Consider the following 19,238-nt stretch of genomic DNA (forward strand, 5'->3'; position numbering starts at 1 on the left):
ACCTGTGTTGTGCATGTGGGAACTAGTGGGGCCGTGTCGGGGGCTGAGGCTTGGGGAGCCAGGGTAGCTGTCCTGGGACTTGGGGCTTCGGGAGCTCAAGCTGCGGACCTCACTGTCAGTCCCATTCACCATCTCCACAAACTGTCGGCACCTGCAGAAGGAGCAGAGCAGCAACGCTCTGGGCTTGGTCTGGGTTGTGTATGCCCACCACCAGCTGGGCTGTGGGGGACCTGACGGTGCCCCAAACTTACTTGAGCATGAAGAGCAGGTTGGGGTTGTGCTCCAGCAGCCCTGGGTAGAAGCGCTGTGTGGTCTCAATGGCCTCACCCACACGGCCCTCCAGCACCAGCTTCTGGATCTCTGTAGAGAGCAAGAATGCGGCAGTGAGTGAGGGGCCGCAGACCTTCCTCACAGCCACACGTCTACACACTGCCAGCCCCAAGCACGGACCAGCTGAGAGTCAGGTGGGCTGGCTCAGAGTGGCAAGCCCACTGAGATGCTCACAGAAGAGGCTGAAGAAACAACCTGGCCAACCAGCCCCACAACAGATCCTGGTTTCTGTCAAGTGTCAGGTAGTCAGTCCTCAAAGAATAAGAGGGGAAAATGAAGGGGGGTGCTCTTAGCCCAGAGGCAGCAGGTTGAATTTGGAGGCCTGCTCCTACGCAGTACAGGTTGCCAGGGACCTGGGCGGGGGAAGAGGTCCTGGCTGTGGGAGCATAATCTAAGGATGGGCATCCGGGCAGCTTCGTGGCCTGAGAGGCTCCTCTTCAGACAGACTTCTCTCCTCAGGCTTCACAGGGGGTTGCCAATGGGAGCTCATGGATTCTGGGCCAGTGCCCATGTCTCGGCAGTCTTCAGGGGCTGTGGCGCGCCCCCTGCTGAGAGAGGAGGTCACCCTCCTCACACTGGCAGCTCTGACGCTGACACCTCTCAGGCCGTCGGCATCGTGCTCTTGCCCTGGGGCCTGGTGCGTCTTGCTGGGAGCGACTTCTGGGTAGATCCCAAGTCTGGGATCCCTTTCCGACTGTCTGGCTGGGCGTGGCTTCTCTGGGAGACACAGACACATGCACATACACAGAGACGACAGGCTCAGAGTGACGCAAGCAGGCACACACAGACACACGTGTCCACACACACCTACTCTCCCTCACTCTCCTCTCCTCTTCCTATCTCCTTTCTGGGCTGTTTCCTCTTTCCCAGTACCCTCCTTCCACAAAAGAGCCCCAAACACGCAGTATTTGGAGCCCCAAACACGCAGGCTAGTATGAACACCAGGAAAGCTTCCTTTGGCTCCTTCTTTGTTGGTCTGCAAAGCCCAGGACCAGAGGTGGGAAGCAGAGAAAGGTCTACCACAGTGGCCACGGAGCATCAGCCTTCCCCCTGTCTGACTGCTTCAGTCCCCTCTCTGCCCAGGGGCAGGCAGAACTACCAAGGTTGAGTAAATGGTGGCAAAGGCAGGGCACTGAACTGGTAAGATGCAAACACACTCTTTCTTGAAGACCGTGAACAGGAGGCTGAGTGAAATCCAGGATGCAGGAGGAAGGAAACAAGCATGGAGGAAGATCCAGCCATACCAGGCCCCAGCCTGTGCCAGGCCATCAGAGTATGCATTAGGGAGGCTGAACCGAGACATTCCCATGCTGCTGGACTGTCCTTCTGGACAGTGTGGTCTTGAAAGAGGGACAGAAGGGCCTGGGGCTGGGCTGTGGGCTGGTCTTCTGGTGAGGACCTGAGCTGAACAGACTCCTGACAGGTTACCCAAGGCTGTCATGAGCCAGAGAGCAGAATTAGGGACAGGTGAGAGAGGGAGGGAGAGGGGAGAGGATAATCAACCTTACTTTGTCTGTTCTTTATGGACGCTTGTTCTTCCTGAATCGGGGTTTCAGTCATTCGGGCAAAAGCCGTGGCCGTGGCACAATACCCATGATGCACCAGGTAAGATGAGACCATGCTAGAAAAAAGGAAATGCTCAAGGTGACACCTAAGAACTGCATTTCTCACCAACCCCCTGATGGGACAGACTATCTCCCTGTTAGGTCTTCCTTAAACATATCTTACAGGTGCAACCTCCACAGAATAATAAAGGGGCTGAAACAAATGAAAAATCCCCCAGTGCTCATGCAGTCAGGCAGAAGAGGGGCAGGTCACCACATCTGTCCTCACAGCTTGGAGGAGTGGCTGCAGTTTCTCTGGGATATGCTGCCCACAGGTGGGCAAGTATGATAACAAAAGTACATACAGAGGCACATACCATCTCCTTATAGAAGCGGCTGCTTCCTGTGACCTGAAGCAAACCCAGAGACTGCCGATAGTCTCTATGAGGGCTTCCTGTAAGGGCAGCCAGCCAAGCAGTCTGGCAGCTGCCCAGTGATGATGCATGCCACGTGCGTACCTTCTACAGACACAGGAGCTCCTCTGCAGGTGCCCCACGCGCCCGGCAGAAACATTCCAGCTCAGGTGAACCTGGCCCTCAGGAGTGTTGGCTCTAGACGGTGATGGGGAGCTAACCCACGACCCAAGTTACTCCACGATACACAACAAATTAAGGGCCCAAGAAGCCAAGGTTTCAGGCAGTAACGTGGCCAACAGGAACACAATCTTTGGGAGATGGCCCTGAGAAGCCTGATGCCCAGAAACCATTTAATCCCACTGGAAGCTGGCTAAGCAGCAGCACACGTAGAGTCCTCGTATCTGATGTGTACAAAAGTGAATACCTTGGTGTGTGCATATGTCAGTGTCATTAATATAACTGCCAACACAAATGTCTGAAGAGCTGTCATGCAGAAGGCACAGAAGTTCAGCTGTGTGTTCCCTCATGTTTTAAGGGGTAAATGAGATGATCCATATAAAGTGCCTAGCAAAGCAAGAAGTCAATATATACAACCTCTTATTATGAAATTATGTATTTATAACATTAATTATGAATAAGAATTATAATACTTATATTATTATAAACACAAGGTTAAAAATTCTTGACAAAACACGGTTCAGATGCACCCATATGCACGTCAGAGGTCACTAAAATGTACAGTCCCTTTGACTCAGTAATTCCACTTCTTGAAAGGACCCCCAGAAAATAATCTTAAATATGGAAAACTCTTTATGTACAAAAGGGTGACCTACACAAGCAAGAGAGAGGAAATAACCTGAACCTACCACCAAGGGAAGCCAGCCAAGGGGCTTGTGGCAAATGTGTCTGCGAGATAATACAGCCATTAACAATGTCCATAAAGCGAAGTTATATGAAATCACAGATATGAGTTATATGCAGGTCTCAGCAAATACTACATATGAACACACAGGCACACAGATACATACATGTAAACAAATATACCCACGTGCTGAGCCCAGGCCCTGTCAGCTGAAAGTATTAGTCCCTCCCCAACACAGCTGGGGCAGCCCCACCTCTCCCCTTGCCTGTCCCAGCAAGCCTGCTATGGGGACTGGCACCATGCTGGCCCTCCAAGGAAGGGCTTCTTATAAGTTCTGGGGGCTGGGGACAAGATGTAGTAGTGCTGCTATTCCTGAGAAGGGTCTGGCCACCTAGCCCCTGCCTCAGCCCTCCCATGGGGCCTGCCTCAATATCAATCCCTAAAGAAAGGAAGGCTACACAAAGAACCCAGTGTGCAACCCACCCCCACCCGCTGGCCTCTGGTACCCCAGTGTCTGCAAGGCAATGACCAGAGCTAGTAGAAGCCCAGCCCTTCTCGGCCCACCCCTGGGAGCCAAGCTAACAAACTAACCCACCTCCTGGCAGAGTGGGTACAGGTCATTGCCTCACTCGGGCCTGCAGCTGTCAAGTGGAAGAGAGAACCATATCTGGCCTCCCTTGGGATTCTCATCAAGGCTGTTTCCCAGGAGAGGCTGGGAATTAATCAGCCAAGAGCCAGCTAGGTCCTAGGGAGGACCCTCTTCACACCACCACTGCCACAGATGCAAGGGACTTAGCTGGATCTGACCCTGAGAGGTGACCTTAGGCCAGAGTCATGGTATGACAGACACTCCCTATGATGGAAAAGAAAAGTGCACAGAGGAAGATACCACAGGGCGTACTAGCACATCCTCTGCAAAACGACCTGGGGAAGGAAAACCGCCCTGCTGGTGATATTACATACAGGGCCTTCCGATCCAGTTGAGGGGGCAAAGGTTTAACTAGGAGCAGCTCTGGAGAACTGAACTAAGAGAGGAGCAGGAGAGCAGCAGGCAGAGTCATCCTGGGAGTGCCTTCCAGAAGGAACGCTACCCACTAAAGTTCACAAGAGCAGCTTGTAGCAGTACAGGGGCCTACAGGAGAGTGAGGCCCCTGGGACGGGGCAGGGCTGGGTAAGGGCAGGAGCGGGGCACTCACTTCTGCAGCACCGCCTGCCACTCGCCAAGCCGGGCACTGATGGGGAAGCAGTGGACAGTACCCTGGACCTTGGCACGCCACTCCCGCATGTAGTCCTCAATGTCAAACAGGAAGGGTTGCTGCCCAAAGTTGGCGTCCACAATCTCCCCAGGTGTCTGCAGGCCTACGGTGGGGTAGAGGTTGGCCTGAGGAGGAGAATGAAATGTCAGTTGGGCCCTGAGGGCAATGGGGCAGCAGGGCCTCGCCTCATCTCACCTCCGGCACAGAGGGGAAGGCGCTGGCTCCCGCAGGCCGTTGCTTTGGCTTTGAGAGAATTGCAGCATGGCTGGGGGAGGCACGGCTAAGCCACATTCTGCCCACCTCCCTAGCAGAGACACTATTCCCCAAAGTTTGAGGGGAGATGGCAAAAGAAAAGCAAGGCAGGCTCAACATGGAGTCTCTTGCCCTGCATCAGAGGCTGTAGTGTTCCCAAAGCCCAAGGGCCCCCTTCGGGACTCAGCCAGAGCACAGAGAGGCAGGCTGGGCTCCACAGCCCTGCAGGTGTGCCCGTGAAGATCTGCCGCAGGGGTGGATGATGGCTCCTCTCAGAAAGATCCAGGACCACGGATCCCTTTGCCACAAAAAAGGCGGGTATATAAGGGGGCAGGAAGGGATGCGGGGAGAGAGGAAAGGAGGGGAGGAAGAGGAGAGTATGGCCAAATGGCCAAGGGGGTTAGGTGGTATGGACCCCCTGACACTGGAAAAGGCTAAAGAAAGGCTGCTGCCCTTCCTGTCTGAGGCTCACTAAGAGGAGGATCTTCTGGCCAGTGAGGTTTGGGCATGTCCCTCTGGGTGTGGGGCTCCCTGCTTCCCATCTATTCCCTGCCTTGACCAGCTTTTGCCAGGTCGCTCCCTCACTCCATGCCTTCTATGGCTCCCACTGCTACAGCCCAATGCCTCACCAGCCTCCTCCTCATTGGCCCCAGGTCCCCAGTCTTCTCTTCCACCTTCCATCCTTAGACCACGTATCATTCCTGACTACCACGTGCCGGTACTGCACACTGGGTTCAGCCTTTCTAGCACTTGGCACAGAGTGCCATCACATCCATGTCTGGGTGTTTCATGTCATACCTCCACCACTAGACTCTTCCCCACTCAGGGTCAGAATTCTCCTCCTGTGTCTGTTCTCTTTCTTTGCTTAGGACCACAGCCCCTCTCTGGCGACTCCAGGTTGGAGGGAAGGATTTTGATACATAGACAGAGGTTCTAACAGGATCCTGCGTGTTGCAGTCTGGGCTTCAGAAGGCCCCTCAGATCATAGGGGCATTTCTTATTCCTACAGCATCACATGGGAGCCCAGGATCCCTAAGCAGTCCCCAGGGTCAGCAAACCTTTCCTCCTTCCAGACCCCAGCCAGGGCACACAGAGCCAAGCCAGGATCCCAGCATTCTGGGTGGAGGCCCTGCATGTGACAAGGCCTGTGATGACTCATGACAAAGAAGGACTGGAGTGCAGGAGGTGGGATGAGCCCTGAACGAAGCCAGCAGGAAACCTCACCCTTTTCTAAGAGGAGAAGAACCCATAAATCTCACCTCTCTGGCCCAGGAGTACCCTGCACAGTAGCAGGTTCAGTCCTCTAGGGCACTGGCTTTCCTCAGGGATCTTTGATGGGTATGCACAGGGACCTGGCTCCCTAACAGCTCAGGAACAAGTTTCTATACGAACAATTTTCTATACTCTGCACACAGGTCCACTAGCTATAAGCCACACAGAACTGGTTCAGACCAGCTGAACCATGGAGCTACCTCATCTCTGCCCGCACCGTCCCCTACCTCCTAGCTGCCTTTGGAAATGCCACAAATCTCTGTCACCTGCTAAGAGTCATGGGGGAAGACCAGGCCTTGCTGCTGGAGAGAGGAGAAGGCTGGCAGGTACCACCTACTGGTACCTTCAAGCTGACGACACAGCACACATCCCTGGCTGGGGAAAGGGCAGGACTCCACACCCTGCACTTGCAGGTAACACCATGCCCTTTCCCAGTCGGCCCCCGGGGCCAGAGCAGGAGACCCAATAGTAGTACTTACCGGGAGGTCTGTGAAGGCTATACCTGTGGAGGGAAAGGAACAGTCATCAGGCCACCTGGTTTCCCATGCCTCTGTGGGCCCCGCGAGGGTCCGTCACAATGGCTGGGGGAGGGGCTGGTCATCACACCTCCCCTATGGTGAAGGACAAGCACTAGCCAGGGCTTGGTAGGTTTATTTTTTATTTTACTTTATTTTATTTATATTTTTAATACATTTATTTATTTATTTTTGGCTGTTTCGGGTCTTCATTGCTGTGCGCGTGGGCTTTCTCTAGTTGCGACGAGCGGGGGCTACTCTTTGTTGCAGTGCGTGGGCTTCTCATAGTGGTGGCTTCTCTTGTTGCAGAGCACGGGCTCTAGGCGCACAGCCTTCAGTAGTTGTGGCGCACAGGCTTAACTGAACCACCGCATGTGGGATCTTCCCGGATCAGGGCTCAAACCCATGTCCCCTGCATTGGCCAGCAGATTCTTAACCACTGCGTTACCAGGGAAGTCTCGCCTAGTAGGTTTACACCCTGGCCTTCCCTTTGCTGAGTCGCTTGGCCAGAAGTGAAGTCAGATATTTGGGTATTTGTCCACAGCATTTCTACCCTTTCAGGGAAAACCTGCTAGGAAGGACTAAACCCAAATGATCTACCCTGAGTCCTCTCTAGGCCTGATTGTTCTCTTGATCCAACATGTATTTATGGAGACCTGCCGTGTATGCCAGGCCCTTTTCCATCCATTACCTCATCTGATCCTCATACCAACTATGGGTAGCAGGCTTTCTTATCCCCATTTTACAGATGTGGAAAGTAAGCCTCAGAGGCTAAATGATTTGCCAGCAGTCATAAAACCAGCAGAAGCTAGTGGGACTGGACTCATTTCTAGTCTGATGCTCCAACATCATCTCTAAGCTGACAGAGCAGTGGAGACAGAGAGGGCAGCAGCTGCCCATCTTCAGCCCATACTTGCCCAGAGTCCCCAGAGATTCCAAGTTGACAAAGCCCAAGTTAACAGTGGCCTGTGTACCCTCTGAACCCTCCTGCCAAGAGAAGAGGCTGTGTTTCTAGGGACCTTAGTCCTAAATCAGAAGTGAGGGTAGAGGGGATAGGGACCCTAAATATAGGAACAGCCCTGAGCAGGAGAGGGGCCTCAGCATATCTACCAGAGCATTCATATTCTGCAGATTGAGAAATGACTCAAGGCCCAAGGACACTCTCCCAAGGGCTCATAGCCTTCCCATTTTTTTAAATTCTTATATCTTCTAGAAGCTCCTACGCTTTCGGCCTGAGAGGTTTTCAAACCACTGACTATTTGGAGGTCCCTGTCTGCTCCCTCAACTCCACCCCAAAAAGAAAGTGAAACCCAGCAAGACTGAAGAACAGGTGAGGGTCTGATGATAGGTCTCCCAGTAAACCTGGGGCCAGAATCCTGACAGCAGCCAAGTGAGCATCCCATGTTCTTCCTCTGTGCTGGGCACTGGAATCATGTCTTACTAGGAAGCATTTAATCCTCAAAACAACCCTGGAAGGTGTATACTGCCTCTGACACTAGTTTACATATGAAAAAACCAAGGCACAGAGAGACTGTTTACATTCTTTACTGGGCTATTTTGCTCCTCAGTGAAAGAAGTTCATAAACCCATGACCTTCCTGCCTGAGGCCACTCCTGAGCCCCACATGCAGAGTCAGCAGTCACAGAACTAGCAGGATGGAATCTGGAAGCCCCTCCGTGTCCACCCACCAGGTCTGCATGGGAGCTGCCCCCATGAATCTCAGTGTGGCCAGGCTAATGCTGCTGTACTCCCAGGCTCGCGAAGAAGCCCACAGAACCCTGGAAGAAAGTGGAGTCCAGTCTCCATCAATTATCTGCAGTGTGACCTTTGGCAAGCTACCCAACCTCCCTGAGCCCATCTGAAAAAAGGGGGTAACAATATACCCAACACCTCAAGAAGAAAGGAGAAACAGATTCTCTATGAAAGCTGCTTCATAAACTGTGAGGTCTAGGTACAAGTTGGCTAGAGTTGCGCCACAGGGCGAGACAACTGCCACATTTCTGCCAAGGGGATGACCTACTCGGGCTTGCCTAGCTCTACTCACAATGGCACTCAGGAAGGACAAGGCCTTGAGGTGCTTCCAGGGGGATGAGAAAAGAGGCCACTCCACCCCCTATTGCACTGAACAAGGGCAACATCGCTCCCTGTAGCCCTGTAGGTCTCTGGGAGCCTCCACAAAGACACTGTGATGGCAAGATCTGAGATGGCCCACGGGAAGATCTGAGAAGGGCCAGGCAAAGATCCAGGATGCAAATAGGACATTCAAACCTGCTGCTAAGAAGTACCCTGAGCCAAAAAGACATGGCTCAGGGGTCACTGAGGCTGAGGGTATAAAGAGCCTGTATAAAAATTACTCTGGGGACTTCCCCGGGGGTTCAGTGGTTAAGAATCCATGCTTCAGGGCTTCCCTGGTGGCACAGTGGTTAAGAGTCTGCCTGTCAATTCAGGAGACACGGGTTCGAGCCCTGGTCTCAGAGGATTCCACGTGCCATGGAGCAAATAAGCCCAGGCGCCCTAGAGCCCATGCTCTGCAACGGGGGAGGCCACCACAATGAGAGGCCCATGCACTGCAGCAAAGAGTGGCCCCTGCTCGCCACAGCTAGAGAGGTCCCACGCGCAGCAACGAGGACCCAATGAAGCCAAAAATAAATAAATAAATTTATTTAAAAAAAAGAAAAAGAATCCGCGCTTCCACTGCAGGGGGTGCGGGTTCGATCCCTGGTGGGAAAGCCAAGATCCCACATGCTGTGCAATGCAGGCAAAAAAAAAATTACTCTGAAAGCTCATGGACCACTTGTGGGTGAGACATCAGTCTCCAGTCTCCATTCACTCAGTGTTCATTTGTTCTCCCATCAAGTATTTGCTGAGACCTCCCAGGAGCTAGGCCTTATGACAGACAATAGGGAGCCAGCTGTAAGCCTGGCCCTAAAAGTGCTGCAAACTCCAGCAAGAGAGATGGTGTGCAACTAGTAATTACACAGACAACTGACCAATGACACATAGGGTGAGTGCTGTGACAGAGGACAACGGAGCAAATAAAAGGAGCGGGGCGGCCAGAGGCAGGAAACATCACTCTGCTTCTCTAAAGGGAGAAATGTTCTGAGGTTAGAGAGCAATGATTGGCTCACTGATCCTGCGTGAGATTCTGAAGTGCATTATATTGATAAGCTGGCTTGTGAAAAGGAAACAAGGTCATTAGAAGATTCACCAAGTGGTCTATCACTTTCATTGACTTTCCATCAAATTTCGTGATCTAGAAAATGCAGAGGACGGGTCATATCCATTTTTTAGTAAGGTCTCAGTAGTATCCTTGTGGACAAGACAGAAAAACACAAGATTCAATTAACATAATGAAGTGATTCTTAAATGGCTGGTGTCTACCTGGACAAGCTGTAGGCTGAAGGGCTCAAATCCAGCCTTGTCCTCTTCCAATATTTTTATATCTTGATGAAAACACAAATAAACATGTTTATCAAAATTTAGGTTAATACAATGCTGAAGAGGATACCAAATATTCGAGACAGAAAAAGCAAGACCAAAGAAGATCGTGACAGGCTTGAAAAATAGATAATACAGGCCTAAAGGAAGTTTTATTACAAGATGTGTGAGGACTTCCATGGGGTCTATATAAACATGTACTAGGGGGAACTTCCCAGGTGGTGCAGTGGTTAAGAATCTGCCTGTCAATGCAGGGGACATGGGTTCGAGCCCTGGTCCGGGAAGATCCCACATGCAGAGCAACTAAGCCCGTGCAACACAACTACTAAGCCTGCGTGCCTAGAGCCCGTGCTCCGCAATAAGAAGCCCGCACACCACAATGAAGAGTAGCCCCCGCTCATTGCAACTAGAGAAAGCCCGCTCACAGCAACGAAGACCCAACGCAGACAAAAATAAATAAATTTAAAAAACCAAACCAAAACAAAAAAAACATATACTAGAGAAAGGAGTATTTTTATTTTTCTATTTTTTTTGGTCACGCCACATGGCATGTGGGATCTTAGTTCCCCAACCAGGTATCAAACCCATGCCCCCTGCAGTGGAAAGTGTGGAGTCTTAACCACTGGACTGCCTGGGAAGTCCTGGGAGATGAGTTTTTAAAAACAGTGTGAGGGGGCTTCTCTGGTAGCGCAATGGTTAAGAATCTGCCTGACAATGTAGGGGACATGGGTTCAAGCCCTGGTCCGGGAATATCCCACATGCCACAGAGCAGCTAAGCCCGTGCACCACAACTACGAGTAGCCCCCGCTCGCCACAACTAGAGAAAGCCTGCGTGCAGCAACAAAGACCCAAACCAGCCTAAATAAACAAATAAATAAAATAAAAACAGTGTGAGGGTCTGGGCTGACATTAAGGTGGCCATGAACTCCTTAGGGACCTAGGGATCTGACTGACAAAGAGCTTAGGGCCCAGAGGAGGGAGGTGCAGGTGCAGAAGGGACAGCAGATATGCCCCAAATCTTATGTCCCACAACAGGTGCCATGCTCTGAGCAAAGTGTGGACAAGCTGAAGAGATATAAGGAGGTCAGGTATTCAGAGCAGACAGGCAGAACTGGGCCTGGCTCGGAGAGGCAAGTGAAACAGGGCTTGGGTAAGGACTGATAGCCCATAATAGTGGCCCCTGGGATCTGACAGCAGAAAAGTCAAAAGGCAGGAAATAGCTGGAGTCAGAGAACAGAGTGAGGAATGAGGAGTCATCTTGAGACCTTGGCCTTGCCCTCCAGCAGCTAGCTCCTCACAGGCTGGATACCAGCAACTGCAGCTAGGTGGCCATGGATTTCAGGGGAGAGTTTTTCCAGATGTGCACCTGGGTCAGCTCTGCATCGTCTGTGCTATGCTCTTGGCTGCCCATTCTAGGCTGTGGCATCTGACGGCCCTGTTGAGGAATGCTGGCTCCTGCTCGCTCAGCCCCAGCCACAAGTAAACCCCATTTCCACCCAGGTCCCCTGGTTTTGCCTGGGCTCATCTCCTGGAGAAGCTACAGAGGGATGTGGGGAGTGGCAGCCACCTTTTGACTGTCCCGCAAACCAGGGGAAGTAAGCCTCCTACAAGTTGGGTTCAAAGTAAAATGCCCAACTCCCTTTCCTGGCAAGGTCTGTGGTCAACCTGGCTGGTAGGGTTCTGCCAGATTAGAGACCTCTGCAAACCCAGGCAGGCAGGCCCAGCAGTTAGGTACCACCTCAGGGCCACTGTGGCCATGGGTTCCACTCACTTGAGGGCCAAATAGCAGTCAGCCCTACTACGGCAAGGTGTCAGAATAGCCAAAGTTCCCCTCTCTCTTAGTTTCTAATCCTAAATTCCTATATGTGTACAGGACTACTCTTCAAGGTATCCTCCAGAGTTCTCAAGACCTTCCAAGGACTGCTGCTTCTCCTGGGTTTCTGATCCTAGTTGACAGCACCACTAATCTAGCCACTTTACCATGTTCCCGTCTTTCCAGTGCACCCCATCTATCACTAAGCCCCGCTGCGGCACCCCTAGTCCTTTGCAGGCCTGTTCTCCACTGCCTGCACCCATCACCACGGCCACGGCTCATGCCACCTGCCTCTTCCTCAGCCCTTACTCCAATCAGTCCCTCCTTCTCAGTTTAACCAAAGGGGCTTTTTCAATATAACTCTGTCCAGGTTGCTGTCTATTAACCACAAACAGGCCAGAAGAGATCTGACCCCATCTGACTCCAGCCTGTTTACCTCCTGTACTAGAGCAGCCCTCACTGTTGCTCCATAGCAACCAGTGCCCTGCAGAAGGGCCAGAGAAAGTCTGGGCCCAGGCGACAGGCATGCAAATCACTACCACTGTCAAGTATGTACTAGGGCCCCTCAAACTTCTCACTGACCCTAAACCTCGCTCCAACGAGTGTCACACAGGCCAGGAGCACGACCACGACATTGCTGCTCTCTCAGCACCGACCCAGGCTCGATAAATGCTGCTGAATGGATGGATTAACAAAGGGACCACTTCTATACCCTCCGTTCCCCTTGCAGGGCTCCAATGCTAGGAAATGACTGCAGTTGCCTTGAGCTCAGCAGAGGATCTACAACACTGCTTTGGCTTCAAAGCCTCTCACCAACCCAAGGGGCTCCACAGGGCAGACCCTCCAAGGTCCCCTATGTACCCACCAAGGCTGTGGCCATTCTTGGTGTAGAAGCAAGTGCCATTGATGAGGTTGACACAGCAGCCAATCACGTCTCCTGTAGTGAATGTGGGACCATAGGGCTGGCCAGTCCCAGAGGAGCAGAAGGAATGCCCATCATCACCATGGTAACCATAGGAATGTTTATCCCAACCTGTGGGGGAAAAGAGAGCAAGAGCTGAGGTGAGGTACTTGAGAGAAAACAAGACAGTCACAGAAGCCCACCCAGGTCTGAGCTCCTCTCCCCAGCCTGCTACCACCTCACCAGCACTCCTGCCCTCTCACAGAGCCAGCTGTGGGCAGGGTCTGGCTATGCAAAATGAGCAGTGAGTTCAGCAAGTCACTGCCCTGAGGAGTTGAGGCAGCCCTACTGAAGAAGGAGCCCAAGCTGTGGTTGACAGGAACCAAAACCATGAGTGCCCCGGAAGGGACTTACCAGAGGGCCATGAAACAAGGAGGTGGTTGGGGAAAGCTTCATGAAGGAGAAGAGGCTTGAACTGAACTCTGAGGTGTATCATGGTTGTTGTTTTTCTTTTTTTAAATTTATTTATCTTATTTATTTATTTCTGGCTGCACTGGGTCTTCGTTGCTGCGTGCGGGCTTTCTCTAGTTGCGGCGAGTGGGGGCTACTCTTCATTGAGGTGCGCAGGCTTCTCATTGCGGTGGCTTCTCTTGTTGAGGAGCAATGGGCTCTCGGCGTACGGGCTTCAGTAGTTGTGGCGTGCAGATTCAGCAGTTGTGGCTCGCAGGCTCTAGCGCGCAGGCTCAGTAGTGGTGTCGCAGAGGCTTAGCTGCTCCGTGGTATGTGGCATCTTCCTGGACCAGGGGTTGAACCCGTGTCCCCTGCATTGGCAGGCGGATTCTTAACCACTGCACCACCAGGGAAGACCCTGATGGCTTCTCTTTGTTGTGGAGCACGAGCTCTAGGTGTGCGGGCCTCAGTAGTTGTGGCACACAGGCTCAGTAGTTGTAGCACACAGGCTTAGTTGCTCCACAGCATGTGGGATCTTCCCAGACCAGGGCTCGAACCCGTGTCCCCTTCATTGGCAGGCGGATTCCTAATCACTGCGCCACCAGGGAAGTCCCATGGTTGTTGTTTTTTTAATGTTTTTTTTAACTTAAGTATAATTTACATGTAATAAGAGTCTTCCTTTTTAATTGATAGTTGAACAAGTTTTTTTTTTTTTTGAACAAGTTTTAACAAATGTTACCATCACCATGATCAAGATATAGAACATTTCCATCACTACAAAGAGTTTTTCCTCATGCCTCTTGGCAGTCAATTCCACTCCATGCACCCCCAAGTCTCTGGCAGCACTGATCTGATTTGTTCCTATGGTTTTGCCTTTTACAGAATGTCATATAAATGGAATCACAGAATTTGGAGTTTCTTGTGTCTGGCATCTTTCACTTAGCATAATGCATTTGAGATTCATCCACATTGTTAGGTGTACCAGTATTTTGCTTCTTTTATTGCTGAGTAGTACTCCATTGTATGGACGTACCACAGTTTGTCCATTCACTAGTTGATGACATATAGTTGTTTCTAATTTTTCGCTATTATTAATAAAGCCAATAAATATTTGTATATAGGTCTTTGTGCAGATGTATGTTTTCATTTCTCTTAAGTAAATACTAAGAAGTGGTACTGCCACGTCACAAGATAAGTATATCTTTTACTTGATAACAAACTGCCAAACTGTTTTCCAAAGTAGCAGTACTGTTTTGCATTCCCACCAGCAATGAATGAGTTCACAATCTCACCAGCACTTGTTACTGTCAGTTGTTTTGGTTTTTTCTTCTTCTCTTAGACATTTTAGTAGGTATGTAGGGGCTTTAATTTGCATTTCCCCAATGTCCAAGGATGTTGAGCATCTTTTCATATACTTATTTACCATCAGTTTATTAGAAAATTATTGAATAGTCTATTCAAATTTTTAACCCATTTTTTAAAAAACTCGGGTTGTATATCTTACAGAGCTATAAGGCTATAGATATATTTTAGATACAAAATGTGTTTTGCAAATATTTTCTCCCAGTCTGTGGCTTGTCTTTTTCATTTTCTTAACAGTATCTCTCAAAGGCCTGCTGGGATTTTTTTTCTTTACCACTTTTTTTTTTTATTGGTGTAGAGTTGACTTCCTGCTGGGAATTTGATTGGGATTGTGTTGAATCTACAGATCAATTTGGAGAGAATAGATAGCTTAATAATATTGATTATTCAAATCCATGAACATGGTATACCTCTCCACTTATTTAGGTCTTCTTTAATTTCTCTCAACAGATTTTTAACAAATTTATTTCTAAGTATTTCACTTTCAATATTATATATATTTTTTAACAATAACATTGAATTTTTAAAATTTTATTTATTTTATTTATTTATTTTTGGATGTGTTGGGTCTTTGTTGCTGTGTGCAGCTAGTTGTGGAGAGCCACAACCACTGAGCCTGAGTGCCACTACTACTGAAGCCCGTGCACGACTGGAGCCTGTGCTCTGCAACAAGAGAAGCCACTGCAGTGAGAAGCCCACGCACCACAATGAGGAGTGGCCCCCACTTGCTGCAACTGGGGAGGGCCGCGCACAGCAACGGAGAACAAAAGCAGCCTAAATAAATAAATTTAAAAAATAAATTTATTTTTAAAAAAAGAGTACAGAAAGTGGGGCATCCTTGAGGGTCAAACAATAGGTTTTATTTTTTAAAATAAATAAAATAAAATAAAATTAGATTATGATAATGGTTGCACAACTCTGTAAACATGCTAAAAACCACTGAAATGTACATTTTAAAAGAGTAGATTTTATGGTATGTAAATTTTATCTCAATAAAGCTATTAAACACACATGTATTTGATTTTTTATATATTCATCTGGTATCCTGCATCCTTGTCAAACTCACCAATTAGTTCTGGTAGCTTTTGTGAAGATTACAGTGCCCACTGGGAAAGGGTTCCTAAGCAAGAAGCCCCACTTCCCACATACAAAGAACATATGTGTAATTCAGAGAAAGCCAGGAGCACCAGAATTCAGGCTAGAGGCCTGAGTTCTCGGCATGGAGTCTCCCAAGATGGGCTATTCTGCTACAGTGCCCTGCAGCTGCTAGAAACCCAAACTTCTGCTCCAGTGGCCTGGGATGCCAGGGATGGTGGTGGGGCTCTCTTTATGCTGCTTGACCAGCACAGCCTTCCCTAAAGCCAAGCCCACTGCTTACCACCTCCTGAGGCCATGTGGCTGTGGGAGAAGACTGCCCAACAAAGCCACTGCCCATTCTAGCTGTCCCCAAAGAGTCCTTGTAGACAGACTGCTTGCTGTTCCTATGGTTCCTCTCAGAACTATGCCCACCGCTGCTGACAGGTGCTCACTGGCTCCTCCCTTTGGCCAGTGTGTCAGGGTTTGCCCATGCTTGCCCCTTGAAGATTTCTGTAACATTCTTTGGTCCTCCCCTAGCATACTGCTCACATCCTTGATCAATTCCTGTTCCTGCTGAGCCTCTCCAATCACCAGTCACTGTTCCTGGGACTGTCCCTGTCTCACTCACCACTTCCTAACCCTTCCCCCAACCCCCACCATCAGGAGTCAGTGACACAGGTGTATGCATATACATATATGTGTGTCTGTGTGTAGTGACTAGTTCCAGCCCACTTCTTTCTCACACAAGGATGATCCTGTGTGACAGATCTTTTATGCAGATTTTACTGTCTAGAAGGTAAAAGACACACACTGGAAGGTTTTGTTTTTTTTTTAAGCTTTCTCCAATTGAAGCAGTAGGTACTTTTTTTTTGAAGCAGTAGGTAACTCTTAAAAAACTAATACAAATGTGGCCATTTGATTTATTAAAGCTAGAGAAATCATCCGGAAGAACTGTTTCCAACTTGGTCAGTGACTCAAGGATATCTGGGAGCTATTTTTGTCTCAGTGTAAGGGAGGTGCTCAATAATGATCACCAAAACAACAGATGCTTACATTTTCAAAGACCTAAAATAAAAATTAAATTATTTTTGAATACTTTTCTTCAAAAATAAACTATATAATTATTTTGACAAACCTACCATAGAATTTTTGGGTTTTTAACTCAAGCTACTCAAGTTATAAATATGGATTTTAAATTTTTTAAAAACTAAAGAACTCAATTAAAAAAATATTTATTTAGAGTCAATTCAGGATTCACCATCACCTCAGTTTGGCTGAAAAATAGATACATTTTCCTGTTTTGTTTTTCTTCAATTTCCAAATGATTTGTCAATTATATAGATTTGCCCAGAGGAAGAAAATTCATAGTCCCTGTGACACACTGAATAAGGCCTCCGAAAGATGTCCTAGGTCCTAATCTCTAGAACCTGTGAAATATGCTAACTTGCATGGTAATAAAGATTTTGCAGAAGTGATTAAGTCAAGGCTCTTGAAATGGGGAGATTATCCTGAATTATCTGGGGGCAGGGAGGGTAGGATAATACAATTATAGGGGTACTTGTAAGAGAGAGGCAGAAGAGTCAAGTCAGAAAAGGTGATGTGACGGTGGAAGCAAAGAAAGAATGAAAGATGCTATTACACTGCTGGCTATGAAGATGGACGATGGGGGCCATAAATCAAGGAATGTAGGTGGACTCTAAAAGCTAAAAAGGGCAAGGAAATGTATTCTCCCCAAGAGCCTCCAGAAAGACTACTACCCTGCTGACACCTTGATTTTAGGACTTCTGTCCTCCAGAACTGTAAAATGATTATTTTAAGTCACTACTATTGTTACAGCAGCAATAGGAAACTAATACAGTCCACTATGGCTATAGAAGTTTCTGAGCATCTGGAATGATCAGTGCAGAGATGCAACACCTCAGCTACTTGTCTCTTGCTCGTCAAAGTGCTATGAAGTTAAAAGCTTTTCAAAGAAAATCACAGAGCTGTAATGTATATTCAACTGAAGCTATCATTTCATAGCCAATATTTTTTCCAAACACAAGAGCCTGTGTGTGTGTATAAGGTGTATATGTATGTGTTTGAAAGGTTGCTTGGGTTAAAAACAGAATGTTATTATACAGCTCATTTAGTAACAGTGGCTGCAGCAGCAGCAGCAGCTTGGTTTAAGACCTCTGTGTTGGACTTCCCTGGTGGCTGGTGGCACAGTGGTTAAGAATCCGCCTGCCGGGCTTCCCTGGTGGTGCAGTGGTTGGGAGTCCGCCTGCCGATGCAGGGGACGCGGGTTCGTGCCCCGGTCCGGGAGGATCCCACATGCTGCGGAGTGGCTGGGCCCGTGAGCCATGGCCGCTAAGCCTGCGCGTCCGGAGCCTGTGCTCCGCGGCGGGAGAGGCCACGGCAGTGAGAGGCCCGCGTACCGCAAAAAAAAAAAAAAAAAAAAAAAAAAGAATCCGCCTGCCAATGCAGGGGGACATGGATTCGAGCCCTGGTCCGGGAAGATCCCACATGCCGTGGAGCAGCTGAGCCTGTGCACTACCACAATGAGAAGCCCGCCCGTAGCAACAAAGACCCAGTGCAGACAAAAAAAAGTAAATAAAATGAATAAATTAAAAAAAAAAAAAGGCCTCTATGCTACTTTCCCATCCTCTGGATAGAACATACATCATCCAACTGTCATCAATTAGTTAATAAAGGCCTACTCCATGGAGATGACAAAGTGAGGGTGGTGGGTGGTGTGAAAGGAGCAGAGAAGACATTAATATATAAGTAAATCAATAAGCAAACAAGAAAACACCTGGTAGAGGAAATGTGCTCTGAAGAAAACAAAGCCAGATGATAGGCTGGAAGTGGGACTGGGGATGAGGACTGACCAAGATGGAGTAGTCAAGTTAGTCCTCGCTGAGGGCTGACCCCTGAGCAGAGGTCTGCTTGATGAGAGAATCAGAAGGAAGAACTTTTGGGGTAATGGGAATGAGCTCAGCATGTCTGAGAAACAGAGCCAGTGGGGCTGGATCTGAGTGAGACTTAGGAAAGACTGGGAGCAGAGGTGACAGGGTTTGCTGGATGTGGGCACTGATAGTATGAGGGGAAGTAAGGATGACTCCCAGGTTTTTGTCCAGGCAAATGGGTGGATGGTGGTACCATTTAGTAAGAGACAGGGAAGATGGGCAGAAGGAAGAGATCTTTAGGACACATTAAGTTTGAGATGTCTTATTAGACATCTAAGCAGTTGGGTGGCAATACGAGGCAGGTGAGATGACTGTGGCTCATCCCAGATGTGGCAGGGCTGCCATGGGAACACTCACTAAACAAACAGTGGTGTGGACAGAAAACTTAAAATGAAGTCACTGGAGGATTTTCCTATGTGTTGTCCTCACACAATGGCTTTCTGTTTTTTCTCTGGGAGAAAAATTCAGGCTAGTCAAGGACTAGAAAGGGCAGAACAAACACAAGAGAAAGGCACCAGAAGCCCAAAATAGATGAGGACATGTTAAAGGGCACAAAGTTACTCTAAATGGATTCAGTTACCCCGCCCTCAATGAACCTTCTCCCCAGGGCTTGAGAAGCTGTATAGCAGACAGAAGCTAGTACTACCACGGCCATTCTTGAGGAATCGAGCAGACAGAAGAAAAACTACAAGGCCAAGGCCTAACTGCTGTTGCACATTCTGCAGTGAGTCTGTTTTTTGTTGTCAGTCTCGGGCTAAGGAGGGGGGTTTGGCCTCTGTTAGAAAGAAACACTGTAGTCCTG

The 19,238-nt window shown here is 49.1% G+C and overlaps 1 protein-coding gene across 3 annotated transcripts in view; it reads right to left on the minus strand.

The window, feature by feature from the left end:
* Positions 1–19,238, minus strand: part of RANBP10 (RAN binding protein 10) — a 66,754-nt gene that overhangs the window by 6,226 nt on the left and 41,290 nt on the right. For 2 of the 3 annotated variants that reach the window (XM_032614416.1, XM_032614415.1), the window contains 6 exons: positions 12,564–12,731; positions 6,412–6,434; positions 4,349–4,533; positions 1,839–1,951; positions 252–360; positions 3–151 (listed from right to left, as the gene is read on the minus strand). In XM_032614416.1, coding sequence (XP_032470307.1) covers positions 3–151; positions 252–360; positions 1,839–1,951; positions 4,349–4,533; positions 6,412–6,434; positions 12,564–12,731 — 747 coding nt within the window. Of the gene's footprint in view, positions 1–2; positions 152–251; positions 361–1,838; positions 1,952–4,348; positions 4,534–6,411; positions 6,435–12,563; positions 12,732–13,013; positions 13,129–19,238 lie in introns of those variants that run through there. The other variant, XM_032614414.1, reaches the window with a different exon arrangement.

This window comes from Phocoena sinus, chromosome 19, assembly GCF_008692025.1.
Source record: "Phocoena sinus isolate mPhoSin1 chromosome 19, mPhoSin1.pri, whole genome shotgun sequence".
Classification (NCBI taxonomy): Eukaryota; Metazoa; Chordata; class Mammalia; order Artiodactyla; family Phocoenidae; genus Phocoena; species Phocoena sinus.